This window comes from Carcharodon carcharias, chromosome 2 (assembly GCF_017639515.1).
Source record: "Carcharodon carcharias isolate sCarCar2 chromosome 2, sCarCar2.pri, whole genome shotgun sequence".
Classification (NCBI taxonomy): Eukaryota; Metazoa; Chordata; class Chondrichthyes; order Lamniformes; family Lamnidae; genus Carcharodon; species Carcharodon carcharias.
In genome coordinates, this window is record NC_054468.1 from 150886911 (window position 1) to 150913278 (window position 26368).

General features: G+C 41.9%; 1 protein-coding gene across 8 annotated transcripts in view; it reads right to left on the reverse strand.

Moving 5' to 3' along the window:
* The window catches only part of pgm3 (phosphoglucomutase 3), a 75865-nt gene that overhangs the window by 34338 nt on the left and 15159 nt on the right, over positions 1-26368 (reverse strand). For 7 of the 8 annotated variants that reach the window (XR_005942397.1, XR_005942392.1, XR_005942394.1 and 4 more), the window contains 3 exons: positions 21849-22033; positions 9316-9383; positions 8691-8824 (listed from right to left, as the gene is read on the reverse strand). Coding sequence is in view for 1 of the 8 variants with exons in the window: in XM_041182877.1 (XP_041038811.1) it covers positions 8691-8824; positions 9316-9383; positions 21849-22033 (387 nt within the window). In the remaining 7 variants the exon portion in view is untranslated. The remainder of the gene's footprint in view (positions 1-8690; positions 8825-9315; positions 9384-21848; positions 22034-26368) is intronic. The other variant, XR_005942398.1, reaches the window with a different exon arrangement.

The following is a 26368-nucleotide window of genomic DNA, read 5'->3' on the forward strand; positions in this document are numbered from 1 at the left end:
CAAGGGCATAATGTTTTCAATCCTCCAGTCCTCCAGCACTTTCTCTGAGTACAGCAAAGACTGAAAGATTATGGCCGGTGCCCCTGCACTTAACACTCTCAATTCCTTCAATATGTCGGTGCTTTGTCAACTTTAAGTACCAACAGTTCATTCAATACCTTCTCCTTATCAATTTTGAACCCTTCTAGTGACAAAGTTTCCTCCTCTGTCAACATGGCTGGGTAACATGTACTTCCTTGGTAAAGACAGATGAAAAATGCCATATCCCCTACCTGCATGTGTAAATCCCCCTTTTGGTACCGAATCGACCCCACTCCTTTTACCACACTTCTACTAGTTATATGCCAATAGAAGACTTTGGGATTCTCCTTTATGTTGCCAGTCTTTTCTTATATTCCTTCTCTGCTTCTCTTATTTACTTCACCTCTCCTCTGAACCTTCTGTATTGACTTTGGTCCTCAATTGTATTTTCTATCTGACACTGTCATAAGCACACTTGTTCTTTTTTATCTTAATTTCAATCTCCTTTTTGATCGAGGGAGCTCTGGATTTGTTGGCCCTACCTTTCTCTATTGAGGGAATATACCTTGCCTGAACCATTTTGTCTTTGAAGGTAAGCTCATTGTTCAGCTAGTTTTTCCCACCGAACTTTGGTTCCAGTCTATCCGGCTCAGTTCTGTTCTTGCCCTGTTGAAGTTGGCTCTCCCCCAGTTAATTATTTTTGCTCTGGGCTGCCCATTGTCCTATTCCACTGTCATTCAAAACCTTATGATAGAATGGTCACCATCTCCTAAATGTGCTCTCACTGACACTTGATCTACTTGGCCCACCTCATTTCCAAGAACCAAGTCTAGCAATGCCTCCTTTCTTGTTGAACTGGATAGATAATGCTGTAGAAAATTCTCCTGAACACATTCTAGGGATTCTTGCTCCTCACTGCCCTTTACACTACCACTATCCCAATCTATATAGGTGAAATAAATGACTGGGAACCAGTGAATATGACCAGTAGGACTAAGAGGAAGGGCAGGCAGGGAGAAATTACTGAACACAGTGAGACTGGGGGTCTGAAATGCATTTGTTTCAATGCGAGAAGTATAACAGGCAAGGTAGATCAGCTTAGAGCTTGGATTAATACTTGGGGCTATGATGTTATTGCTATTACAGAGATTTGGTTGAAGGATGGACAGGATTAGCAGATAACGTTCCAGGATTTAGATGTTTCAGACAGGGTAGAGAGGGATGAAGAAGAGGTAGGAGAGTTGCACTGCTGGTTAAAGGGAATATCACAGCAGTACGACAGGAGGACACCTCGGAGGGAGTACTGAGGGAAACAATATGGGTAGAGCTCCGGAATAGGAAGGGTGCAGTCACAATGTTGGGGGTTTACTATAGGCCTCCTAATTGCCGGCGGGAGATTGAGGAACAGTTATGTGGGCAGACTTTGCTAGGGGTTTGGATGGTGCAGAATTTATAAGATGCATCCAAGAGGGCTTCCTGAGACAATATGTAGATAGTCCAACTAGAGAAGGGGCAATACAGGACCTGGTATTAAGGAATTATAACTGCTCTATAGTGTTTGCACCTCTCTGTAATTTCCCTGCAGATTTTCCCACTAGTTGGTGGTCTAAGATGGTTGTGGTTGTCTGAGGTCAATCATCTCAGTTCCAGGACATCACTGGAGTTCCTCAAGGTAGTGTTCTAGACCCAACCATCTTCAGCTGCTTCGTCAATGACCTTCCTTTCATCGTAAGGTCAGAAGTGGGGAAGCTTGCTGATGATTGCACATTGTTCAGCACTATTTGCAACTCCTCAGATACTGAAGCAGTCCATGACCAAATGCAGCAAGACCTGGGCAATATTCAGGCTTGGGCTGACAAGTGGCAAGTAACATTCGTGCCTCATAAGTGCCAGGCAATGACCATCTCCAACAAGAGGGAATCTAGCCATCGCCCCTTGACATTCAATAGCATTACTACTGCAGAATCCCCCACTATCAACAACTGGGGTCGGGGGGGGTTACCATTGACCAGAAACTGAACTGGGCTACACATGTAAATATGTGGCTACAAGAGCAGGTCAGAGGCTAAGAATCCTGCAGCGGGTAAATCACCTCCTGACTCCCCAAAGCCCGTCCACTATCTATAAGGCACAAGTCAGGAGTGTGATGGAATATTCTCCACATGCCTGGATGAGTGCAGCTCCAACAATACTCGAGAAGTTTGACACCATCCAGGAAAAAGCAGCCCACTTGATTGGCACCCCATCCACAAACATTCACTCCCTCCACCATGACACACAGTGACAGAAGTTGTAGCATCCACCAGATGCAGTGCAGGAATTCACCCAACTTCTGTAGACCGCACCTTCCAAACCCACAACCGCTACCATCTAGAAGGGCAAGGGCAGCAGGCACATGGGAACACCACCACCTAGAAGTTCCCCTCAAAGCCACTCACCAGCCAATTCCTTCACTGTCAAAATCTTGGAATCCCTCCCTAACAGCATTGTGGGAGTACCTACATCACTGCAGCAGTTCAGGAAGGCAGCACACAACCATCTTCCAAGAGCAATTAGGTTCGGGCACAAAGGCCGGCCTAACTAGCGATGCCCAATCTCAGGAATAAATGGAAATAAAACACAAATGCATATTTTTTTCATCTCTATGGCTCATTCTGATCGGATGCATTCCATAAAGATAGCATTCTTGTTCCTCTACCTTCTACAAAATCACATTGAAGAGTTGAAATTTCTGACTTTATCTTACTCCTGACCCTAATCACCAGTACTTTAATGTCAAGCTGATTGTGTGATGGAGTTCACATTTAATTGCTCTGGGTTTTTTAGGGAGCGCAGTAAATATTGATTTACTTAAAAGTCTTCTGGAATTTCTCACTCTTTGTAAACTTCAATAAAGATGAGAGTCAGTTTGTCTATTCCAAAGTCTTTTAAACTTTTAATTTGTTCGGTGGCTATTGCACATGGGCCTTTGGCTTTATTGTTTTTCATCTTATTTAATGGGAGTGAAGGCATGGTAGTTAAATTTGCAGATGACACAAAGATAGGTAGGAAATATGTTGTAAAGAGGACATAAGGAGGTTGCAGACTGATATAGATAGGTTGAATGAGTGGGTAAAAATCTGGCAGGTGGATATAATGTAGGGAAACGTGCAGCTGGTCACTTTGGCAGGAAGAATAAAAAAGCAGAGTATTACTTAGCAGAGAATGTCTGCAAGATTCTGAGGTGCAGAGGGATCTAGATGTTCTAGTGCATGAGCCACAAAAAGTTAGTATGCAGGCACAGCAAATAATTAAGAAGGCTAATGAAATACTATCCTTTATGACGAGACGAATTGTACATAAAAGTAAGGATGTTATGCTTCTGTTATACAGGGCATTAGTGAGACTACATCTCAAATAGTGTGTGCAGCTTTGGTCTCCTTACTTAAGGAAGGATGCAAATGCATTGGAGGTGGTTCAGAGGAGGTTTACTAGATTGATACCTGGAATGAGGAAAGTTGGACAGACTGGGCTTGTTTCCACTGGAGTTTAGAAGATTGAGAGGTGACTTGATTGAAGTATAAAAGATCCTGAATGGTATTGAGAAGGTGGGTGAGTCCAGAACAAGGGGGCATTGTTTAAAAATTAGGGGTTACCCTTTTAGGACAGAGATAAGGGGATTTTTTTTCTCTCAGAGAGTTGTGCAACTTTGGAACTCTCTGCCTCCTAAGGGGTCACTGAATATTTTTAAGGCAGAGGTAGGTTGATTCCTTTGCCTAACAAGAATCTAAGCTTAATCGGGGGTCGATGGGAATGCGAAATTCAAAACACAAACAGATCATCCGTGATCTTATTCAATGGCGAAGCAGGCTCGTGGGGCTGAATGGCCTACTTCTGCTGCTATTTCGTATGTTCGTCATGCTGTTCTTGCGTCCTCTTTCATGATCTCTGGACAATCCATGCTTTTTTTAATTGTTGGCTTTTCTTCTCGTCTGTTGTCCTCAAATAAATCTATTATGTATTCAGTCTATCTTGCAAACACTTGGTCCCTTTCCATGATAAGTTCCCTAAGTTTAACTTTGATGCATCTGCCAGATACACATCCAGCTTTTCCTATGATTTCCTTAAAGTCTTTATGCATTGTTCTAGAGTCTGTGTTTTCGGATTTTTCTATTACTTCACATCTTTTGTTCAACCATTCTTCCTTCTCATCAACTCATTTTTGTTTGATCCTTTTATCCAATTCCTGAAATTTTTGTTGATTTATTGTATACCAGTTTAATATTGACTCCAAAAGGACAATTCCAAAGCTTGTCCATAGCAATCACAGTTCATTAAGTTACTGAAGCATGAACACATGCAGAAAAATGGAGCTAGCAGCTAGCATTCAGACAGTATAACATACTTGATCATTCTAGCCAGAGAAATTAGTACCTCACACATGACTTAGTTTGGATCCACCTGGTATTTATCTCCAATTCACCTACTCAGGGTGCTGCACCTGTCCATTGGAGCAATCTTAGGGAAGTTATCAGCTAGCACAGTCAACAACTGACTACTTCAGAGTAGTCCACTCATTGTAACTTTAAATAGCAATCCTGACATCTCAAGTATCTGATTGCAGCCAAAGTTAATTACCTTTCAAATTAAAATGGCCTTGAAATGTTAGGGAGCCAACGGTTTAGTGAGAATGAGGAATTGAAGGAAATTAGTATTACTAAAAAAAAAGTGCTGGAGAAATTAATGGGGCTGAAAGCCGATAAATCTCCAGGGCCTGATAATCTACATTCAAGGGTACTAAAGGAGGTGGACATGGAAATAGTAGATGTGTTGGTTGTCACCTTCCAAAATTCTGTAGATTCTGCAACAGTCCTGGCAGATTGGAGTGTAGCTAATGTAACCCCACAATTTCAAAAAGGAGATGGGGGGGAGAAAACAAGGAATTACCATTTAGCCTAACATCAGTAGTAGAGAAAATATTAGAGTCTCTAATAAAGGATATGATAGCAGGACACTTTGAAAATATCAATGGGATTAGACATGGATTTAGGAAAGGGAAATCACGTTTGACAAACCTACTAGGAGGTTTTTTTGAAGACGTAACAAACAGGATAGATAAAGGAGAACAAATGGATGTGGTGTATTTGGATTTTCAAAAAGCTTTTGATAAAGTCCCACTTAAGAGGTTAGTGTGCAAAATTAAAGCATATGGGATTGAGGGTAATATATTGGCAAGGATTGAGAATTGGTTAGCAGACAGGAAACAGTTGGAATAAATGGGTCTTTTTCAGAATGGCAGGCAATGACTAGTGGGGTACTGCTTGGGCCCGAGCAATTCACAATATATATCAATGATTTGGATGAGGGAACCAAATGTAATATTTCCAAGTTTGCTGATGACACTAAACTTGGTGGGAACGTGAGTGGTGAGCAGGATGTTAAGAAGCTTCAAGGCGATTTAGACAAGTTGAGTGAATGGACAAATACATGGCAGATGCAGTATAATGTGGATAAGCGTGAAGTTATCCACTTCAGTAGGAAAAAACAGAATGGCAGAGTATTATTTAAATGGTGATAGGTTGGGAAATGTTGATGTACAAAGGGACCTGGATGCCTTTGTACACCAATCACTGAAAGCAAGCATGCAGGTGCAGCAAGCAGTTAAGGCAGAAAATGGTATATTAGCCTTCATTGCAAGAGGACTTGAGTATAGGAGCAAGGGTGTCTTGCTGCAGCTGTACAGGCCTTGGTAAGGCCACTCCTGGAGTACTGTATGCTGTTTTGGTCTCCTTACCTAAGAAAGGATACACTTGCCATAGAGGAAGTGCATCAAAGGCTCACCAGACTGATTCCTGGGATGACAGGATTGTCGTATGAGGAGAGATTGGGTCAACTAGGCCTGTATTCACTGGAGTTTAGAAGAATGAGAGGGGATCAATAACCAACTCTCTATCTAGCTGGGGAGGTTGTAGAATGAAAAGTCACAGTCTCAGGATACAGGTTAGGTCATTTAGGGCTGAGATAAGGAGAAATTTCTTCACTCAGAGTTTGGTAAACCTGTGGGATTCTCTACCACAGAGGGTTGCGAAGGACAAGTCACTGAATATACTTAAGGAGGAAATAGATTTCTAGACTCTAGAGGCATCAATGGGTATAGGGAGGGAGGAATGTGGTGTTGAGATAGAGGAACAGCCATGTTCACATTGAATGGCGGAACAGGCTTGAAGGGCCGAATGACCTACTCCTGCTCTTATTACGATGTTTCTACATCAATTGATCTTCAATGCATGATGTTTTGTCTCAGAAGATTTTGTTGTGAGATTCACCATTGCCAAATCGCAAAATTTAGCAATAACAGCTAAAAAAGGCCCTCTGTTTTTTGTTGTATTAATACTGCTACGATTTGCAGTGGTAAATATAATGACATCCAGAATTATACTAGACCCAATTTATAGCAAGTTTATGTTCAGTGATTTTAGTAATGCCAACCTGAGCATTGTTTCTCCCTCCTCTTAGCAAATTTATCCTATTGACCTGGTTTTTCTGCTATGAGCCAACAAAAGTAGACTTCTAATTCTGAGCTTGTTTGGCTGAATGTATTAAGTGACTGACATAACCAGATCATTGCGCTTTACAATAGCTATCCAATTTACAACTAGACTTGACCTCTTAATTTTCAACAGTTAGCCCTAGCCCAAAAAGAGAAATTAGAATTAGAATTTAGGTAAATATTAGCCATGCTCCTTGTGATCTTAGGGAAAAAGACAATAACGAACTATCACAGACTAACATCACATGTTCAAGGAGGGTGATTTTGGAAATTAATAAACCAACGTTTTGGGCAAATCTTAAGACTACCATGCAATCTCACACTCGAGGAAGTTACGTTTAGAGAAGAGTATTTCAGAGGCCAGGAAGAAATACCTGGCCTGGTTAACATTTGGCTAAGCTGCAAAGTTGAACTCTCTGGGTCAATAATTAAAAGATAAATGTGCTAACAACACAATTTTACAATGGCCTATCTAGAAGCTAGTACAATGGATCAGCAGAATGACAGTGAACAGCTGAGCTCCCAGGATTGATCCTGGTGACTTCAACCTTGAAAAGGAGAAAGTGTCAATAATTCCTGATCACTACCCAGTGACATGTACCAGATGTGTGCAAATGCAAGTATGAAGCCTGCACACTTTTATATCAGGTGAAAAATGGAATGAACTTGGTTGTGGTCCTTCTGCTGTTGAATAATACTCACAATCAAGCCCTACATATCAATAGTGTCCAACTGAGCACAGCACCAAAAACTAAGTGCCATCTGCAGAACTAGTGTCCATCATAGTCAACAGAAGGAAAGAATGTGGCAATATAAATAAAGGAGAGAAAATAAAGAGTAGCCCAGAAATGAAGGGAATAGCTAAGTGTCTAAGCAAATATCAGACATTTAATCAGATTTTAGTTGCTATGTGAGCACAACCCAGTCTCTAATACCTTGAAATTAAGAGGAGAGATGAAGGGCACAATGAGGCAATGACACAATGACTTTAATTTAACTGATATACAGTTTAATATTTTTGCAATGCATTGTATCTTTTCTACATTTCTATAAAATACTGAATTACCAAAGTGGAATACACGTGCCAGTATACCTATAATTGGTTATTATTCAAACCTTTTTCTAGGTATAATCTCCTGAACTACAGCTTGTTTAAAAGTTTAACAATTAATTCAGTGTTGTATAATTCTAGATGCAAAGTACCAAATTTATACACTGCGCCAGAAATTCTCAAGACAGGGTCAGATGCTACCTAGGAGACAATCATATTGTTTCTGGAAAAGCAATTCAACTATGTTAAGATTCATGCAAACTTTAAATTTCTATGCATTTCTTCTTTAGGATACTGTACCTTCTGCATCATCACAAAGTGGTTTCTGCTTCACAGCACCACAAAAATTGTCACTTTATTCAAGTCCAGAGTCTTAGCCCCCATCTGATTTTGCAACAGTGGTTAAGTGTCCCTCAGACACCAAGTGGAGCACACATCCACAGCATTTTGTTGAAATCTCCTAGCACTTTATTAACTTGCTTTAGTGTCTCTTAATATTGAGAAAGTGAATGCTTTCTTTCACATTCTGGAAACTTTAAAAACGTACATGTGCACACAATGCTTGTTCCTGCCAGTAGAATATGATTAGCAACCAGGTCTTAGAACAGGCATCTTATAGCTCTGCATCAGGCATAGATTGGTAGTACAGTGTAACCAAAGCCCAACGAGAGTCAAATTGGACCTGAAACCCTAACTCTGTTTCTCTCTCCATAGATGCTGACAGATGGCTGAGTTTTTCCAGCATTTTGCTTTTATTTTACCCAAAGCCTTTGCAGCACTATTTAATGAATGTTGATTATATCTGGCCAAAAAAGATCATGTTTTTTTAAGCGAAGCATCGTTGTTGCAAATCAAAACAAACCACTATTAATCTGAAAAGCATGGACAAAATTACTTGGGAACAGCACCAGATTCAGCAATGACCAATTTGTAGTGAGCAAACCTTTACGGCGCTGGTGTAGCTGTTACCTAAAGGATAATCCTGCCTGTCTAGTACAGCTTTTATTTGACATCTCACACAGGGTATTCTTTTTAGCCTCGACATTATTTCTCTAAACCATTAACTCTTCCTATAGATAATAAAAGTACCTGCTTAGTCAGGGCAAGAAAAGCCTGAGAAAGTTTCCGGTAATATCCTTCAACTGTAGCAGTCCCATATTGCTCCATGGTATTCCAACAGCAGACCATATAATGCAGCTGTGGGGTGCTTACAAGGCCATAGTCTACAATAAACAGAATCATATAATTTAATATTAACAGCTCAGTAATGCCATCCTCTCGAGTTCACCTGTCATTTTCTGGCAGTTTCAAGAAAACAACATCAGAGGGCCCTGCCATGTGAAATTGAGACAGCACAATGTGATCCAAATTGCTAATAAGAAAACACTTTAAAACCTGTTGATAATAGCATTTGCAAAGAGCAGAGTGATTGGCTGAACATTTTATACTGAATCTCAAATGACAGTAGCCAGAGCTGGTTGGGATACCATTATCAAATTCTGACACTCAGTGTATCATTTGCACTCTTTTGTGTGTCAACATTATGTATGCGGTACAGAAGTATTTGTATCTTTAAGTCATTATCCAGTGTATACATATGTGCATTGGGATGCTGAACTTAAGAAATTGTAAACATTCATGTTTTGACACAAGTAAACACAGATGTCAATATCATTTTCTGAAGGTACAACAGTTACCCTAACTTTGCACATACCTTGGTAAGTTCCACCTAAGGCAGTCACCCCATCAACAACAACCTGGGCAAGTTTTTGGCTACTGGGCCTGAAGATAAAAGACATACAGAACACAAAATTACAGGTTCTGAACTACACAAGCAGAGGTCAACAGAAGCGCCATTACACTGCAGGCTCAATCACAGAATCACAGAGTGCAGAAGAAGCCCTTCGGCCCATCGACTGCCACAATACATGAGAAACATCTGACCTACCTACCTAATCCCATTTACCAGCACCTGACCCATAGCCTTGAATGTTATGACATGCCAAGTGCTCATTCAGGTACTTTTTAAAGGATGTGAGCCAACCCACCTCCCAGGCAGTGCATTCCAGACTGTCACCACCCTCTGGTAAAAGGTTTTTCCTCACATCCCCTCTAAACCTCCTGCCCCTCATCTTGAACTTATGTCCCCTTGTGACTGACCCTTCAACTATGGGGAACAGCTGCTCCCTATCCACCCTGTCCATGCCCCTCATAAACTTGTACACCTCGATCAGGATGTCTCTCAGTCTTCTTTCTCCAACAAAAACAACCCAAGGCTATCCAACCTCTCTTCATAACTTAAATGTTTTATCCCACCCAATATTCTGGTGAATCTCAACTGCACCCCATCCAGCGCAATCATATCCTTCACCATGACCAGAACTGCACACAGTACTTCAGCTGTCGCCTCACCAAGGTTCTATACAACTCCAACATGACCTCCCTACTTTTGTAATCTATGCCTCGATTGATAAAGGCAAGTGTCCCATATGCCTTTTTCACCACCCCACTAACATGCCCCTCTGCCTTCAAAGATCTATGGACACACACGCCAAGGTCCCTTTGTTTCTCAGGACTTCTTTGTGCCATGCCATTCATTGAATACTTCCTTGTCAAATTACTCCTTCCAAAGTGTAACACCTCACACTTTTCAGGGTTAAATTCCATCTGCCACTTATCTGCCCATTTGACCATCCCGTCTATATCTTTCCGTAGCCCAAGACACTCAATCTGTTAACCACCCGGCCAATCTTTGTGTCATCCACAAGTCAGGGGGAGAGAAGCGTTATGCACAGATGCTCAGAGTTGTTGCTGAGCACACGTGCACTTGTAAGCTCAGTTGGGGGCACACACTCGCAGGCTCAGTCATTGGGAGGATGCATGCACTTGCAGGCTCAGTTGCTGGGGAGGACGTGCTTATGCTTTCAGACTCAGTCAGGGGCGCACCCATTTACTCAGCTGGGGGTGGTGGCAGCACATGTGCTCGCAGGCTCAGCCAGGGGGAGCATGAGCTCACATCCTTATGTTGAGGAGAAGGGGGCACATTCACAGCACACTGCCCTGACAGAACCTGTGAAGTCCATGGGCTCAGTGCCATTGCACTACTGGCTGTATTATATAGGCCACTACCAAGTGGGGAGGAAATGTAGGAGCAAATTTGCAGGAAATTACAGAGAGTTGCAAGAACTATAAAGTAGTGATAACGGGGGACTTCAATTATCCAAATACAGATTTGGATGTGATTATATAAAGGGCAGAGAGGGTCCAAATTTCTGAAGTGTGTTCAGAAAAATTTCCTTCATCATTATGTTCTGGTCCAATGAGGAAGGAAGCATTACTAGATTTGGTTTTGAGAAGAGGAGAGTCATATGGAGAAAATGTCAATTGGGGGAACATTTAGGGTATAGCGATCATAGTACCATGAAATTTAGCTATGGAAAAGAACACAGAATAATCCAGAGTGAAATACTTACAAGGAAGAGAGCCAATTTCAGTGGGTTGAGAACACATCTGTCCAAGGTAAACTGGAATCAAAGATTGGCAAGCAAAACTAACTGAACAATGGGCTGCTACAAAAGAAGTGATGACTTGAGTACAGTCTAGGTACATCCTCACAAGGGAGAAAGATAAGGCAATCATAACTAGAGCTCCCTGATGATGAAAGGAATAGAAAATTGGAGTAAGAAAAGTATACATATTACAGGTGTCATGTTGATAATACAAGCGAGAACTGGCTGAATAAACAAAATTAGAGGGGAAGTGAAAGAGAAATGAGTAAGGGTAAAGGAGAGGATGAGAATAGACAGACAACTAACATAAAAGGAAATCCAAAAAAGTCAACAGCTATAGGTGAATAAACTGTAAAAGAGGAGGAGTGGGGCCAATTTGGGACCCATGCATGGAGGCAGAGGACAGAGATGAGATCTAGACGAGTACTTTGCATCTGTTTTTTTTAAACCGTGAAAGAGGAGGTAGTTGAGTTAATTGACGGGCTAGAAATTGATAAAGATCAGGTATCAGAAAGGCTGGCTGTACGTAAAGTTGATAAGTCACCAGGACTGGATGGGATGCATCCAAGGTTGTTGAGGAAAGTAAGGTGGAAATTGCAGAAGTACTGGCCAAATATCCCATCTTTCTTACATGGGTGGTTCTAAAGCACTGGAGAATTGCAAACGTTACACCCTTTTTCAAAAGTTTACAAGGATAAACCCAGCAATAACAGACCACCCAGTTTAACCTTAATGGTCAGAAAGCTTTTAGAAACAATAACCTGGGACAAAATTGGACCAGTGTGTATTAAATAAGGAAAGCTGGAACAGATTTGATAATGGTAAATCATATTTAACTTGAATGAGTTTTTGGGGCAATGTCAAGAGGGGTAATGATAGCAATGGGGTTATGTGGTGTGAGTGGACTTCCAAAATGTGTTTGATAGTGTTATATAATAGGCTTGTCAGCAAAGCTGAAGCCCATGGAATAGCAGCATGGAGTAGCAGCATGGATATGACATTGACCAAAGGACTAGAAAGAGAGAGCAATGATGAATGGTTATTTGGATTGGAGGAGGGTATGTAGTGGTGATTCCCCAAGGGTTGATACTAAAATCAATGCTTATCTGCAGATTGGAAATGCAGTGAATAGTGAGAAGGATGTCTGATATACTTCAGGAGGGCATAGACAGTCTGGTGAAATAGGCAGATGAAATTTAAGACAAAGAAGTGCAAAGTAATACATTTTGGTATGAAGAACAAGGGCAGGCAATATAAACTAAAGAATACAGTTCTAAAGAGGGTGCAAGAATAGGGAGACCTGGGGCTATGTGTGTGCAAGTGGCAGGTCAGGCTGAGAAATCAGTTTAAAAAAGCATATGGGATCCTGAGCTTTATACAGTACAAAAGCAAGAAAGTTGTGATGAATCCTTATAAACCACTGCTCCGACCACAACTAAGTATCACATCCAATTCTAGACACTTCAATTCAGGAAGGCTATGAAGGCCTTGGAGGGAGTGCAGACGAGATTACTACAGTGATTCCAAGGATGAGGAAGTTCAGCACTCCTGAGAGCAGAGATGGGTGAGGGGAAATGTGCTAAATTTGCTCAAAATCATGAGGTGTATAGACCGAGGAGATGGAGAGAAGGGTCGAGAACCAGGCCAGACAGAGTTAAGGTGGCTGCCAAAGATCTTATGGCAACACGAAGGAAAAAAAATGTTCTAAGCAGTGAGTGCATAGTTTTGTTCTCCTTACTGAAGGAAGGACATACTTGTCCGAGAACAGAGATTGGCAGCCTTAATAAAAATTTAGTCAAAAACTCAATATCTTAACAGCAACAACGCTGTTACTTAAATGCCAATAATAATGAAAAATACAGACATATTTCAACAACATTTTAAAGATTTTCTACAAAAAGTTGTTAATTGAATGATACTTTCCCACAGGTACAATGTAAATAAAAGTTTAACAAAACAAAACAAGCCATTTAATTACCATCGAAATGGGGTCAGTTTCTCAAGGTCAGGTGCCACACACTGAGTCCTTAATAAGCCACATGTGGTTCCAGAACTGCAGCTTGCAAACCCCTGCCCTCAAAAGCATGCACTGGAGGTTCACTAGAATGGTTCCTGGGATGAGGGGATTGTCCTTTGAGGAAAGATTGAGTAGACAAGGCCCATATTCCCTGGAGTTTAGGAGAATGAAGGGTAATCTAATTGAAACATATAATTCTTAAGGGGCTTGGCCAGGTAGATACTGAGAAACATTTCTCTGATTGGAGAACCTCAAACACTGGGTCACAGTCTCAGGATAAAGGGCTGGGCAATTAGGACAGAGATGAGGACAAATTTCTTCACTCAAATAGCTGTGAATCTTTGGAGATGATAGGAAGCCATGGATGCTCAGTATATTCAATACAGGGGTAGATAATTTTTTGGGTAGTAAGGAAATTAAGGGATATGGCAATAGCGTAGGAAAGTGGAGATGAGGTAGATCAGCCATGACCTTGTTAAATGGTGGAACAGGCTCAAAGAGCCAAATAGATCAGGGTCTTCTCCTGCTCCAATTTCTTATGTTCTTTTGAGTCATTAGGACTCAAAATGCACTATTTTTGAAAGGGTGATAGTGGTGGTGGCAGATTCAATTGATGCTTTTAAAATGGAATTAGGCAAGTATGTGAAGAGGTAAAAAAAATGCAGGGCTGCAAGGAAAGGGTGGGGGAAAGTGGGACCAGCTAGGCTGCATTTGCAGAGAGCCAGCATAGGCTCAACAGACTAAGTGGCCTTCTTCTATGAAGTAGCCATTCAATTGTTACTCTTCCTTAGAGGTTCCTTTACTAAAAGGCTGTAATTAAACCTTTTTCATTGCATAATATTAGCACGAAATAAGCCTTTTCACTGGTTTGTTCCTCTGCATATTGATTTGGAAAATTATCTTGAATGCATTCCATGAGCTCGCCCTCCAAGTTACCGTAAGAAATTTGGTTTGCTCTGTCGGTATGAAGATTAAATCCATGTTTACTGTGTTACCCAGTAAGTAAAGCACTGTATCACCATCAGGAAGTGATGCTTCAGTTGTACAGAACTTTGATCTGGCCCTTTCTGGAATACAAAGTTCAGTTTTTAGCATTGAGCCTCAGGAAAGATATATTAGACTGGGAAGGGATACAGTACAGATTCACTAGAGTGATATCAGGTCTTAAAGGGTAAATTATGATGACAGGTAGTATAAAAGTTGTTTGAAGGTTTTCATGGTGGGAACAGTAACATCGAGGAAGGTAAATTTACAGTTACACCACGTAAAATCTTGCACTGACAAGAGCAGTTGTTACCTTGGAAGAAACAAAAACAGAAGATGTTGGAAAAACTCAGCAGGTCTAACAGCATCTGTGGAGAGAAAAAAAACAGTTAATGTTTTGAGACCGTATGACTCTTCTTCAGAGCTAAAGAGAAGTAAAGATGTGATGAAATGTATACTTGGGGTTTGGGGGGGGGGGGGGGGGGGGGGCAGGTGAAGCTGGATAGAAGCCAGTGATAGGTGGAGGCAATGGAGGCCAGAGATGTCATGGACAAAAGGACAAAGGGGTGTTAATGATAGAGGTACTGGCTAGAGGAGGTGCTGATGGTGGCATTAAGGTCAGGAAGCAGAATGCGATAATAGCAAGACAAGGGTAAACACTCTAGAAAGAAAAACATGAACAAGTGACAGATGGCCCTTGTGGGGCTGGGTGTGGGGAGAGGACAGTGGTGGGGGAAAAAATTGAAAATAGGATACAAGGTGGGGATAAAATGATGAATAAAAATGAAAATAAATAAAAGTAAATGGATCAAAAATAAAAATGAAAATCAATATTGAAAAAAGGGGATGAAAAAGCGGGTGAGGATAGAGGAGAGTTCATGGTCTGAAGATGTTGAACTCGATGTTAAGTCCAGAATGCTGTAAAGTGCCTAATCGGAAGATGAGGTGCTGTTCCTCCAATTTGCGTTGAGCTTCGCTGGAACATTGCAGCAGGCCAAGGATGGACATGCAGGCATGAGAGCAGGATGGGGTGTTGAAATGACAAGCAACAGGAAGGTCTGGGGCTTGACTGCGGACAGACCGAAGGTGTTCCCTAAAGCAGTCACCCAGTCTGCATTTGGTCTCTCCAAAGTAGAGGAGACTGCATGGGGAGCGGCGAATGCAGTAGAACAAACTGAAGAAGGTGCAAGTGAAGCTCTGCTTTACCTGAAAGGAATGTTTGGGCCCTTGGATGATGAGGTGGGAGGAGGTAAAGGGGCATGGGAATTGCATGGGAAGGTGCTGTGGGAGGGGGATGAGGTGCTGGGGGTGATGGATCAGTGGACCCAGAGGGAATGGTCCCTATGGAATGCCGACAGTGGTGGGGGGGGTGAAGGGAAAGTGTTTGGTGGTGGCATCATGCTGGAGTTGGCGGAAATGGCAGAGGATGATCCTTTGAATGCAGAGGCGAGTGAGGTGAAAAGTGAAGACAAGGGGGATTCTATCATGGTTGTGGGAGGGAGAGGAAGGCATGAGGGCAAATGCGCGGGAGATGGGTCAGACAGGGCTGAAGGCCCTGTCAACCACAGTGTGTGGGAAACCTCAGTCAAGGAAGAAGGAAGACATATCAAAAGTGCCGTTTTGGAAAGTGGCATCATCAGAACAGATGCGACAGAGGCGAAGGAACTGAGAGAATGGGATGGAGTCCTTACAGGAAGCAGGATGCGAGGAGCTGTGGTTGAGGTAGATGAGGGAGTTGGTGGGTTTGTAGTGAATATCGGAGAACAGTCTATCACCAGAAATTGAGACAGAGAGGTCAAGGAAGGGAAGGGAAGTGTCAGAGGTGGATCATGTGAAGGTGGTGGAGGGGTGGAAATTGGAAGCAAAATTGATAAATTTTTCCAGGTTCAGACAAGAGTATGAAGCGGCACCGAAATAAAGAGTTATGGGAGAGGGTCTGAGTAGGACTGGAACAAGGAATGTTCCACATACCCCATAAATGGACAGGCATAACTGGGGCCCACTAGAGCTTCACTTGCACCTCCTTCAATTTGGAATACAGTGTGAGGGTGAGGTTATGCACTTTGGCAAGAAGAATCGAGGAGCTTAATGTTATTTAAATGGAGAAAGACTGAAGAAAGCTGCAGCACAGAGGGATTTGGGGGTCCTTGTGCATGAATCCGAAAAAGCTAGCATACAGGTTCAGCAGGTAATAAGCAAATAGAATGTTGGCCTTTATTTCAAAGGGAATGGAGTATAAAAATAGGGAAGTCTTGCTAAAACTATACAAGCCACCAGTTGGACCACACCTAGAATACTGTGATCAGTTTTGGTCCCCTTATCCAAGGAAAGATATACTGGCATTGGAGGCAGTCCAGTGAAGGTTCACTAGATTGATCCCAGGGAGGGAGGGATTTTCTTATGAGGAGAGGTTGAGTTGGTTGCGCCTGTACTGGTTGGAGTTTAGAGAGGGCGGTTGGAGTTTAGAGAGGGCGGTTGGAGTTTAGAGAGGTTGTCTCCCCTTGTGTGAGAGTCTAGGACCAGAGGTTATAATCTCAGAGTAAGGCGGCGCCCATTTAAAACAGAGATGAGAAGGAATTTCTTCTCTCAGAGGATAGTCACTCTGTGGAATTCTTTACTGCAGAGGGTTGTAGACGCTGGGTCTTAAGTATATTCAAGGCTGAGACAGACAGATTTTTAATCAGTAAGGGAATCAAGGGTTATGGGGAAAAGGCAGGAAAGTGGAGTTGAGGATTATCAGATCAGCCTTGATTTAGTTGAATGGCGGAGCAGACTTGTTGGGCTGAAAGGCCTACTTCTGCTCCTATGTCTTATGGGGAACTCCACAACAAACTTTCCTCCAGTCCAAAAAACATCCATTAACCACTACTCTGTTACCTGTCACTCAGCCAATTTTGTATCTATATTCCTACTGTCCCTTTTATTCCATGACCTTTACTCAAGTCTGTTATGCGGTACTGTATCAAATGCCTGTACACCATATCAACAGCATTACACTCAACAAACCTCTCTTTAGCCTCCTCAAAAATCTCCAAGTTCGTCAAACACGACTTTCCCTATTCATGCTGGCTTTCCTTAATCAACCCAATTTGTCCATGTGACTATTAATTTTGTCCAAAAGTATTGTTTCTTGAGCTTCCTCACCTCAAAGTTAAACTGACTGGTCTGTTGTTGCTGGGCTTATCTTTACACACTTTTTGAACAAGGAGGTAACATTTGCAATTCTCCACTCCTCTGGCACCACCCTCGAGTTTAAAGTAGACGTGAAAATAATAGCTGATTCCTCTGCAATTTCTATTCTCACTTCCCTCAGTAGTCTTGGATGTTTCTCATTTGGTCCTGGAGCCTTATCAACTTTAAGTGCAGACAGGCTATACGATCCTCCTCCATCAATTTTAAATCCTTCAAGTGTCTGATACACTTCCCCTTTCACCATGACTTGTGTAGCATTGTCTTCCATGGTAAAGACAGAGTATTCATAATATCTCAGCTATGCCCTCTGCCTCCATGCGTAAATCCCCTTTTCGGTTCTGAATCAGCCCCACACCTCCAGTTACCACCCTTTTACTATTAAATGCTGACAGAAGACTTTGGGATTCCCTTTTATGTTGACTGCCAGTTTTTTTCATACTATCTCTTTGCTTCCCTTATTTGTTTTTTCACTTCTGCTCTCAACCTTCCATATTCAGCCTGGTTCTCAGTTATATTATCTACCTGACATCTATCATGAGCACACTTTTTCCTCTTTGTCTTAACCCCTATCTCTTTAATCATAAGGGAGCCTTGGATTTGTTTGTCCTACTTTTCCCCTTCGTGGGAATATACCTTGACTGTGTCTCTCTTCTTTGAAGGGAGCCCATTGTTCAATTATTATTTTTCCTGTCACTCTTTGATTCCAATGTATCTGACCCAGATCTATTCTTACCCCAATGAAAGCTGGCTTTCCCCCAGTTAATTCTTACTCTGGTTTGTTCTTTGTCCTTTTCCATAGCCAGTCCTTATCCATAAGGTTCCATAACCTTATGATACAGTCCCGAAATGTTCTATTGACACTTGATCCACTTGGCCAGCCTCATTCCCAAGAATCAGGTCCAGCAGTGCCTCCTTTCTCATTGGACTGGAAACATACTGTGATAGAAAATTTTCCTGAACATACTCCATAAACTCTTGCCCCTCTTGCCCTTTACAATACTACAATCCCAAGTCTATACTTGGATAATTACAGTCCCCCATTATAACTACTCTAAAATTCTTGTAGGTCTGTGTAATTCCATTGCAAATTTGTTCCTGTACATCCTTCTCACAGTTGGTGGCCTTTAGACACGTTGAGCGTTTCTATTCCTTAGTTCGAGCCAAACTGATACTGCCCTTGACCCCTCTGGGACATCCTCACTCTCCAGCACTGCAATGTTCTCCTTAATACTGCCACCTCTCTTTCCTAAGCACATTGTATCTAGGAATATTTAATACCCAGTCCTGCCAGGTCTCTGTGAAAGCCACATCACTTCACCACATTGCAATCACAGATTTGTCAGTAACTCACCAATCTTATTTACCCCACTACATGCATTCACATACATGCACAGTAACCCTGACTTAGACTTCATTACTTTCTCCCTTCCTCTGAACCCACCTAATAGTTCTATTTCTTACTCTAGTGCTATCTATCTCTCCCAGTATTCTGTGCAACTTGGTATTCCTCTCTGCTATTACTTCCTGGTTCCTACACTCCTGCCAAGATAGAGATGAATACATTTTTATTTGGTTCATAAGTGATATAGTGGTACAACATGCACCAATGCACCACAAATTGAAAATATGCAAGTTCACAGCAGCAATTTCATACCAACATATGAAATAGCAGAAGTAAGCCATTTGCCCTTCGAGCCTTATCCGCCTTTCGATAAGATCATGGCTGATCTGTTTTGATCCATTCAGAATCTTTTATACTTCAATCAAGTCACTCCTCACTCTTCTAAACTCAAGTGGAAACAAGCCCAGCCTATCCAACCTATCCTCATAAGACAACTCGCTCATTCTACATATCAATCTAGTAAACCTCCTTTGAACCAACCCCAATGCAGTTATATCCTTCCTTTTTTAAGGAGACCAAAACTGCACACAGTATTTGAGATGCAGTCTCACCAATTGCTCTGTATAAATGAAGCATAACATCCTTATTTTTATGTCTAATTCCTCTCATAATAAAGGATAGCATTCCATTAGCCTTCTTGATTAGAAGCTGTACCTACATACTAACTTCTTGTGGCTCATGCATGAGAACACCTAGATTCCTCTGCACCTCAGAATTCTGCAGTTGTTCTCCGTTTAAGTAATACTCTGCTTTTTTATTCTTCTGGTTAAAGTGAACAACTTCACAGTTTCCTATATTATACCCCTCCTGCCAGATCTTTGCCCACTCACTCAACTTTTCTCTATGAATATCCCCCATGAAAATGCTTAATTTCAGCCATATATTGTGAATCAAGGGAGAACTGACAAAAGTAAATTCCGAGTGAGCAGAAAGAAGAGAGCCCAAGTCAGGCTTCAGGATTTTTTGATCCCTTTCAAGAGAGGATTTGAAAAAAATGTTACTTTGAATGCTGGATTTTTGAGGCACTTAGGCCAAAGGGCCAAAAATATAACTTACTTTCCACAAAGATTAAACATTAACCTGACTAGGTAGTCAAAAGGACACCTTATATATGTGCTTCAAAGTCCTTTGATCCCCATCTGTCTGTGAACAGAGGTAGGAGAGAGACAGGAACACAGAGTGTCTATGAAACAGGAACAGTGCATAGGCATTTGTGTTAGTTAATGGGATAGCTGCAAGGGCTCTTGCTAATGAAAAAAGCTTAGGAATGCCAGAGGATAGTCAGAAGCCATGATCCCTCCAAGACGCATGGATACTACAGCAATTGGCAATGTACTGCACATTGAAATACATTTCAAAATGCCACTCAAAATACCAAGCTCGAGCGAAGCTGAGCATAAAACCCCAACTGCAAAAGCTCAAACAGCTAGGGAGAGCATGGGGAAATGTCCAACTGCGATGGAGGAGCAGTGAGCATGGAAAGATGGAATCTGTGAATGAAGGACCAGTGAGAGTGTGGGAAGGGGATGGTATGTAAGTGAACAGTACACAGCGAGAAAGGTGGAAGGCAAGGTGACGGTCAAGGCCTGGAGTCCAGGAGAGACTGAGTTTCAAAAGGTGGATCGCGCTCCAGAACCGTTGGTCAAGGGTCGTGCAAGGGGAAAGAGACTCAGGAGAATTCCCTGGTAGCCAGTGACGGGGCAGATGAGCTGGATAAAAGTGATCAGGTTCGGTCTGGTTGCCAGCTCTGGACTAGAGCACAACTCGGCAGGGCTCCCCATTCAGCAGCTCTCAAATGGATCAAGACTCAACCTCAAGCCAAAATGGCCTAGGAAAGCCCATAGCTATTAAAGATCACAAACCCAGTGGACACAGTCCATCATGGCCAACCCAGACTTTGTTTATCCGACGTTGACCAATGGATTCAACCTCAAAGGGCACCCAATTCTTTCTGACAAGGGGGCTTATGACGTAGATTAGGTTATTGATCATAGATATTATGCAGAATGGTCAATGAACACCTACCTTTATCATTAACTGAGCCTCATACACCAGCCTGGAAACCCCAGGTTCATTGAAGCAGTCTAGGTTAATGGATAATAGATGAGACCAGATGAGGTTTTCATTTCACTGTATGGCAAGATGAATGGATTTTTAAAGGTTGTTTATGATGCAAGTCCAGGCCTTCAAACTGTATCCTCCCCACTACTTTCACATTTCATCTATTCTCCCCAGTATGACTCCAGTGTCAGGAAGGGCAAGTCTACAATCCAGGTCAGGAATGCATGAGGAGGAGAACAGGGCCAGTCAGAGGTGAATAGGGATGTGCGAGTGTGACAGTAAAGGGAGAAGTGCATTCGAAACAGCACCCTTCAAGGAGAGAATGGGACAAGTGCAGTAATGTTCGCTTGCACAACCACATTGCAGCAATTTGGAATGTGCTGTGCTTGGAAATAAACCAACTTTACTTCGTGAAAATTGTGACTTTTGAAATGTGGCCTATGAACAAAATGGAGTGCTCAGAGGAGTTTGCAATCTACCCAGTACAAAAAAAATAGAGGTAACATTGGTTAGAAGTCATCTTGTTTCAACCAGGTAAAGTAAACACAGATAATTGGCGAGCATGGTATATTCTTTATTTGGTATTATTATGCAATTGAATTAAGACTGGTCATCATGGCTGCTTTGCATGTTCACTTAACTATCATATTATTCACACAATGTTTCATCTCACCAAATGTTTGTTTAGCCAGTATTTCAAAAGATTGTGGTACATATGTGAGTACCTGGTTCAGGTCAATCTGAATTTGATGAATTCCTTATTTCAGTGCTGAAATTGGATATCATGAATTAAGTATTCAAGTACTAACTTTTGGAATTTAAGATGATGAGCAAATACCACTATAGAAGAAACAAGAAGCTGACAACTAACTGCCAGTCCCCTAGCTTAATACCTTTTAATAATTCTGTATATTAAAATAAAATAACAGGTACGTTTTATATACATGCAACAAACAAAACTGAAAACAATGGATTTACCAATTTATTGAACAGGATGTTCTTCCCAACTCCAAAAAATGAGAAATAAATGATTCCCTTTTGAATCCAGCTATATATATAAATTTCAAAATCACAATACATACCGTGTATCTCTGCCAAGAACAACCCGAGCCATCTCCTGCAGGTTCATAGACTCATTGTCGAGAATATTGATTAAGACAGATTTCAGATCCTGTTCTTCTGCATTTGCTAACTGTGTGGCATATGCTTCCCAAGTAGGTGCAAGCATTTCTCCAAGAGGATCAACCAATTTCACTCCATTGTCTTCCTGTAATGGACAGAAACAATTTAAGATAACATCAAGACCCTGGGTGCCTTTATAGATTATTGAAGTCAGTGGTCAATTGGCTGACCATGTGCTATCAACATCCCACATATGGGTGATATACACCTACTATGCTATGCTTCAAGTCTTCTATAGGCAAATAAATAGCAAAAAGACGGTTAAAAAAAAAGTGGGGCCGATTAGGGACCAAAAACTGGATTTATGCACGGGGATACCATGGACTGCTGCAGTTCAAGAAGGCAGCTCACCACCACCTTCTCAAGGGCAATTAGGGGTGGGCAATAAATGCTGGACTAGCCAGCAATGCCCACATCCCATGAATGGATTAAAAAAAAAGGTGGGGGGCATGGCTGAGGTACTAAATGAGTACCTTACATCCATCTATGCCAAGGAAGATGCTGCTGCCACAGTCGTAGTGAAAGAAGTAGTTGAAATACTGGGTGGGCTAAAAATTGATGAAGAGTAGGCAATAGAAAGGCAGGCTGTACTAAAGTTTATAAGTCACCAGGACCGATCAGATGCATCCGTGAATACTGAGAGGGGTAAGAGTGGAAATTGCAGACGCACTGGCCAGAATCGTCCAATCTTCCTTTGATACAGAAGTGGTACCAGAGCACTGGAGAATTGCAAATGATACATCCTTTTGTTTGAACAAGGGTGTAAGGATAAACTCAGCAACAACGGGCCAGTTTATCCTCTGTGGTGGGATAGCAATTAGAAATGATAATCCAGGATAAAATTAGCAGTCACTTGAACAAACCTGGGTTAATTAATGAAAGCTAGCATGGATTTGCTCAGGGCTAAACATGCTTAACTCACTTCATTGAGTTTTCTGATGAGGTAACAGAGAGGGTAGATGAAGGTAATGTAACAGATGTACATGGACTTTCAAAAGGCATTTGATAAAGTGCCACACAAGCTTGTCAGCAAAGTTAAAGCCTATAGAACAAAAGGGACAGGGGCAGCATACACAAAGTTGCCTGAGTGACAGGGAAAAAAAGAGTATTGATGAATGGTTGTTTTTCAGAATGGTGGATGGCACATAGCACGGTTCCTCAGAGGTCAGTACCAGGACCACTGCTCTCTTGATATCTACTAATGGCCTAGCCTCTGATGTGCAGGACACAAATCATCTAAGTGTTGCGGATTGTGAGGTTAGTGACAGATTTCAAAAGCATGGTGGAATGAGCAGTCTCGTGGCAGATGATGTTTAATGCAGAGAAGTATGAAGTGATACATTTTGGTAGGAAGAACAAGGAGGTAATTGAGAACTCCTGCATTGAAGATGAGCCTCCCTAATGCAGTCTGAAGTGGGTCAGTGCATGTAGTACTTTACTTCTCTTGTTCTACGAGAGAGTAATCAGTTTTTGTCAGTGCAAAGGGTAAGCTTCAAAGATCCAGTTGTGTGCCGTCATCCTTTTGCAACATTGCTGGAAAATTTACTACTTTTAGACAAGATGATATCTGTTTTTAGATGATGACCAAGATCTACAAATGGAACATTGCTAATGGTTAGCAGTTATACCATGGCTATAGGGTTTAGCAAAGGCTGACCTATTTAAAACCTTTCCATTAGCATTAAATAATATCAGGGATTGTGCAATCCCTAACAGATGGGGCCTAAATATTTTAGGCTTTGACGTGCAGCTTGAAAGAAGATTTTTTTTGTGCCAGACTGGCTCAATTTGTAGTATCCCTGCCTCTGAATTGGAAGTACATGGAGTCAAACCCCAGTTAGGACTTCACATGTGCTCAGCTGGTGGTGCTGGGGAGGTGCTGCATTGCCGCAAGCACCATCCTTTGAATGGGATGACAGCTGTGGCAAGAACAGAAAGTGTTGGAAAAACCCAGCAGGTCTGGCAGCTTCTGTAGAGAGAGAGAGAAAAACAGAGTTAATGCTTCGAGCCCACTTTAACTCTTCTTCAGAACTGAAGAGGTAGAAATGTGATCAGTTTTATGCTCTTGAAAAAATGGGGAGGGCGGGTAGAGAAAAATAGAAAGTCAGGAATAAGTTAGAGGGCAAGAGAGAGTAAATGACAAAGATGTCACGGAACACAAGACAAAGAGAGTGGTAATGGCAGTAGTAAAGACTAAAGCTTTGGGTGTTAATAGCAGAATAAAGGTCAGCATTACCTGAAAGCAAAATAGCAGAATGTGTTAATAGCAGAAAAAGGGTCAGTGCCATCTGAAAGCAAAAGCATGAAAACAAGATACAGACCGGCAATTTGAGGGGTTGCGGGAGGTGGATTAAGAATGGAGGACAAAACTCATGGTCTGAAGTTGTTGAACCCAATGTTCAGAAGGTTGTAAAGTGCCTAATCAGAAGATGAGGTGCCATTGCTCCTACTTGCATTGGGCTTCGCTGGAACATTGTCACAGGCCGAGGACAGAAATGTGAAAACGAGAGCAAGATGGTGAATTGAAATGGCAAGCGACCAGAAGGCCGGGATCATGCTTGCAAACTGAGCGAAGGTGTTCTGCAAGCAGTCACCCTGTCTGCATTTAGTCTACCCAGTGTAGAGAAGACTGCATTGTGAGCGGCGAATACAAAGCACTAATTGAAAGAAGTACAAGTAAATCGTTGATTCACCTTGAAGGAGTGTTTGGGGCCCTGGACAGTGAGGTAGGAGGTGGTAAAGGATCTTTGAAGGAGTGTTCCAGCATTTTCTGTTTTTGTTTCAGATTTCCAGCATCTGCAGTATTTTGCTTTGATATCAACTGTGGACCAATCTGCCTGTATACAGCTATTAAGTTTTGCAACACTGTGACTGTGCAATATCTTAGCTAGAATGATCTAAAATTAACCGGACTGTCCTGATCTCTTCCCATTTCCCTGTATATTCCTCCGCATCAAATTTTATCCAATTTTCCATTAAAAATGCAATGATCTCTGTCTCAACTACTCCCTGTGACAAATCATTCTAAAGTTCATCAGCTCTCTGAATTAAGAGATTTCTCCTAACTTTTCTCATCGACAATCGATGTAAATTAATGGCTTCATCATCAATCTCATCCAAATGACAGTGCAGAAGAGGGCCTTCGGCCCATCAAGTCTGCATCGACACGTGAGAAACACCTGACTTACCTACCTAATCCCATTTACCAGCACTTGGCCCATAGCCTTGAATGTTATGATGTGCCAAGTTTCATCCAGGTACTTTTTAAAGGATGTGAGACAACCCACCTCCACCACCCTCCCAAGCTGTGCATTCCAGACCATCAACACCCTCTGGGTAAAAAAGTTTTCCTTCACAGCCCCCTGAAACCTCCTGCCTTGAACTTATGTCCCCTCGTGACCCTTCAACTAAGGGGAACAGCTGCTCCCTGTCCATGACCCTCATCATCTTGAGCACCTCGATCAGGTCACCCCCTCAGTCTTCTCTGCTCCAACAAAAACAACCCCAGTCTATCCAACCTCTCTTCATAATTTAAATGTTTCATCCCAGGCAACATCCTGGTGAATCTCCTCTGCACCCCATCCAGTGCAATCACATCCTTCCTATAATGTGGCGACCAGAACTGCACACAGTACTCCAGCTGTCGCCTCACCAAGGTTCTATACAACTCCAACATGACCTCCCTACTTTTGTAATCTATGCCTCGATTGATAAAGGCAAGTGCCACATCTGCCTTTTTCACCATCCCACTAACATGCCCCTCCACCTTCAAAGATCTATGGACACACACACCAAGGTCCCTTTGTTCCTCAGAACTTCCTAGTGTCATGCCATTCATTGAATACTTCCTTGTCAAATTACTCCTTCCAAACCTCACACTTTTCAGGGTTAAATTCCATCTGTCACTTATCTGCCCATTTGACCATCCCATCTATATCTTCCTGTAGCCCAAGACATTCATCCTCACTGTTAACCACCCGGCTAACCTTTGTGGCATCAGCAAACTTACTAATCCCACCCCCCACATAGTCATCTATGTCGTTTATATAAATGACATAATATAATATAATATAAATCGCCCTAACAAAACTTTTAATGGAGTTAAAGTTTCTAACTAAATCTCCTCTTAACTTTCAATGGAAAAAGTTCCAGTATTTCAAATCTCTTCTCATAACTATAGTTTGCCAGTTCTTTATTTTCCCAAAAGCATACAGTTCAAAGTTAACTTTAAGTAGAGTACAAATCAGATCATTTTTTTCAGTACAGTATGTGGTCTCCAAGATGCCACAGAGGCAATATTATAAAACACAATAGTTGTATACAGACAGATTAGTCCACAGTTAACATCCCATTTGAAGGATGGCACTTGTAGTGGTGTGGCTTTTCCCCAGTGCTGTCGACCTTGTATGTTTGAAGTCCT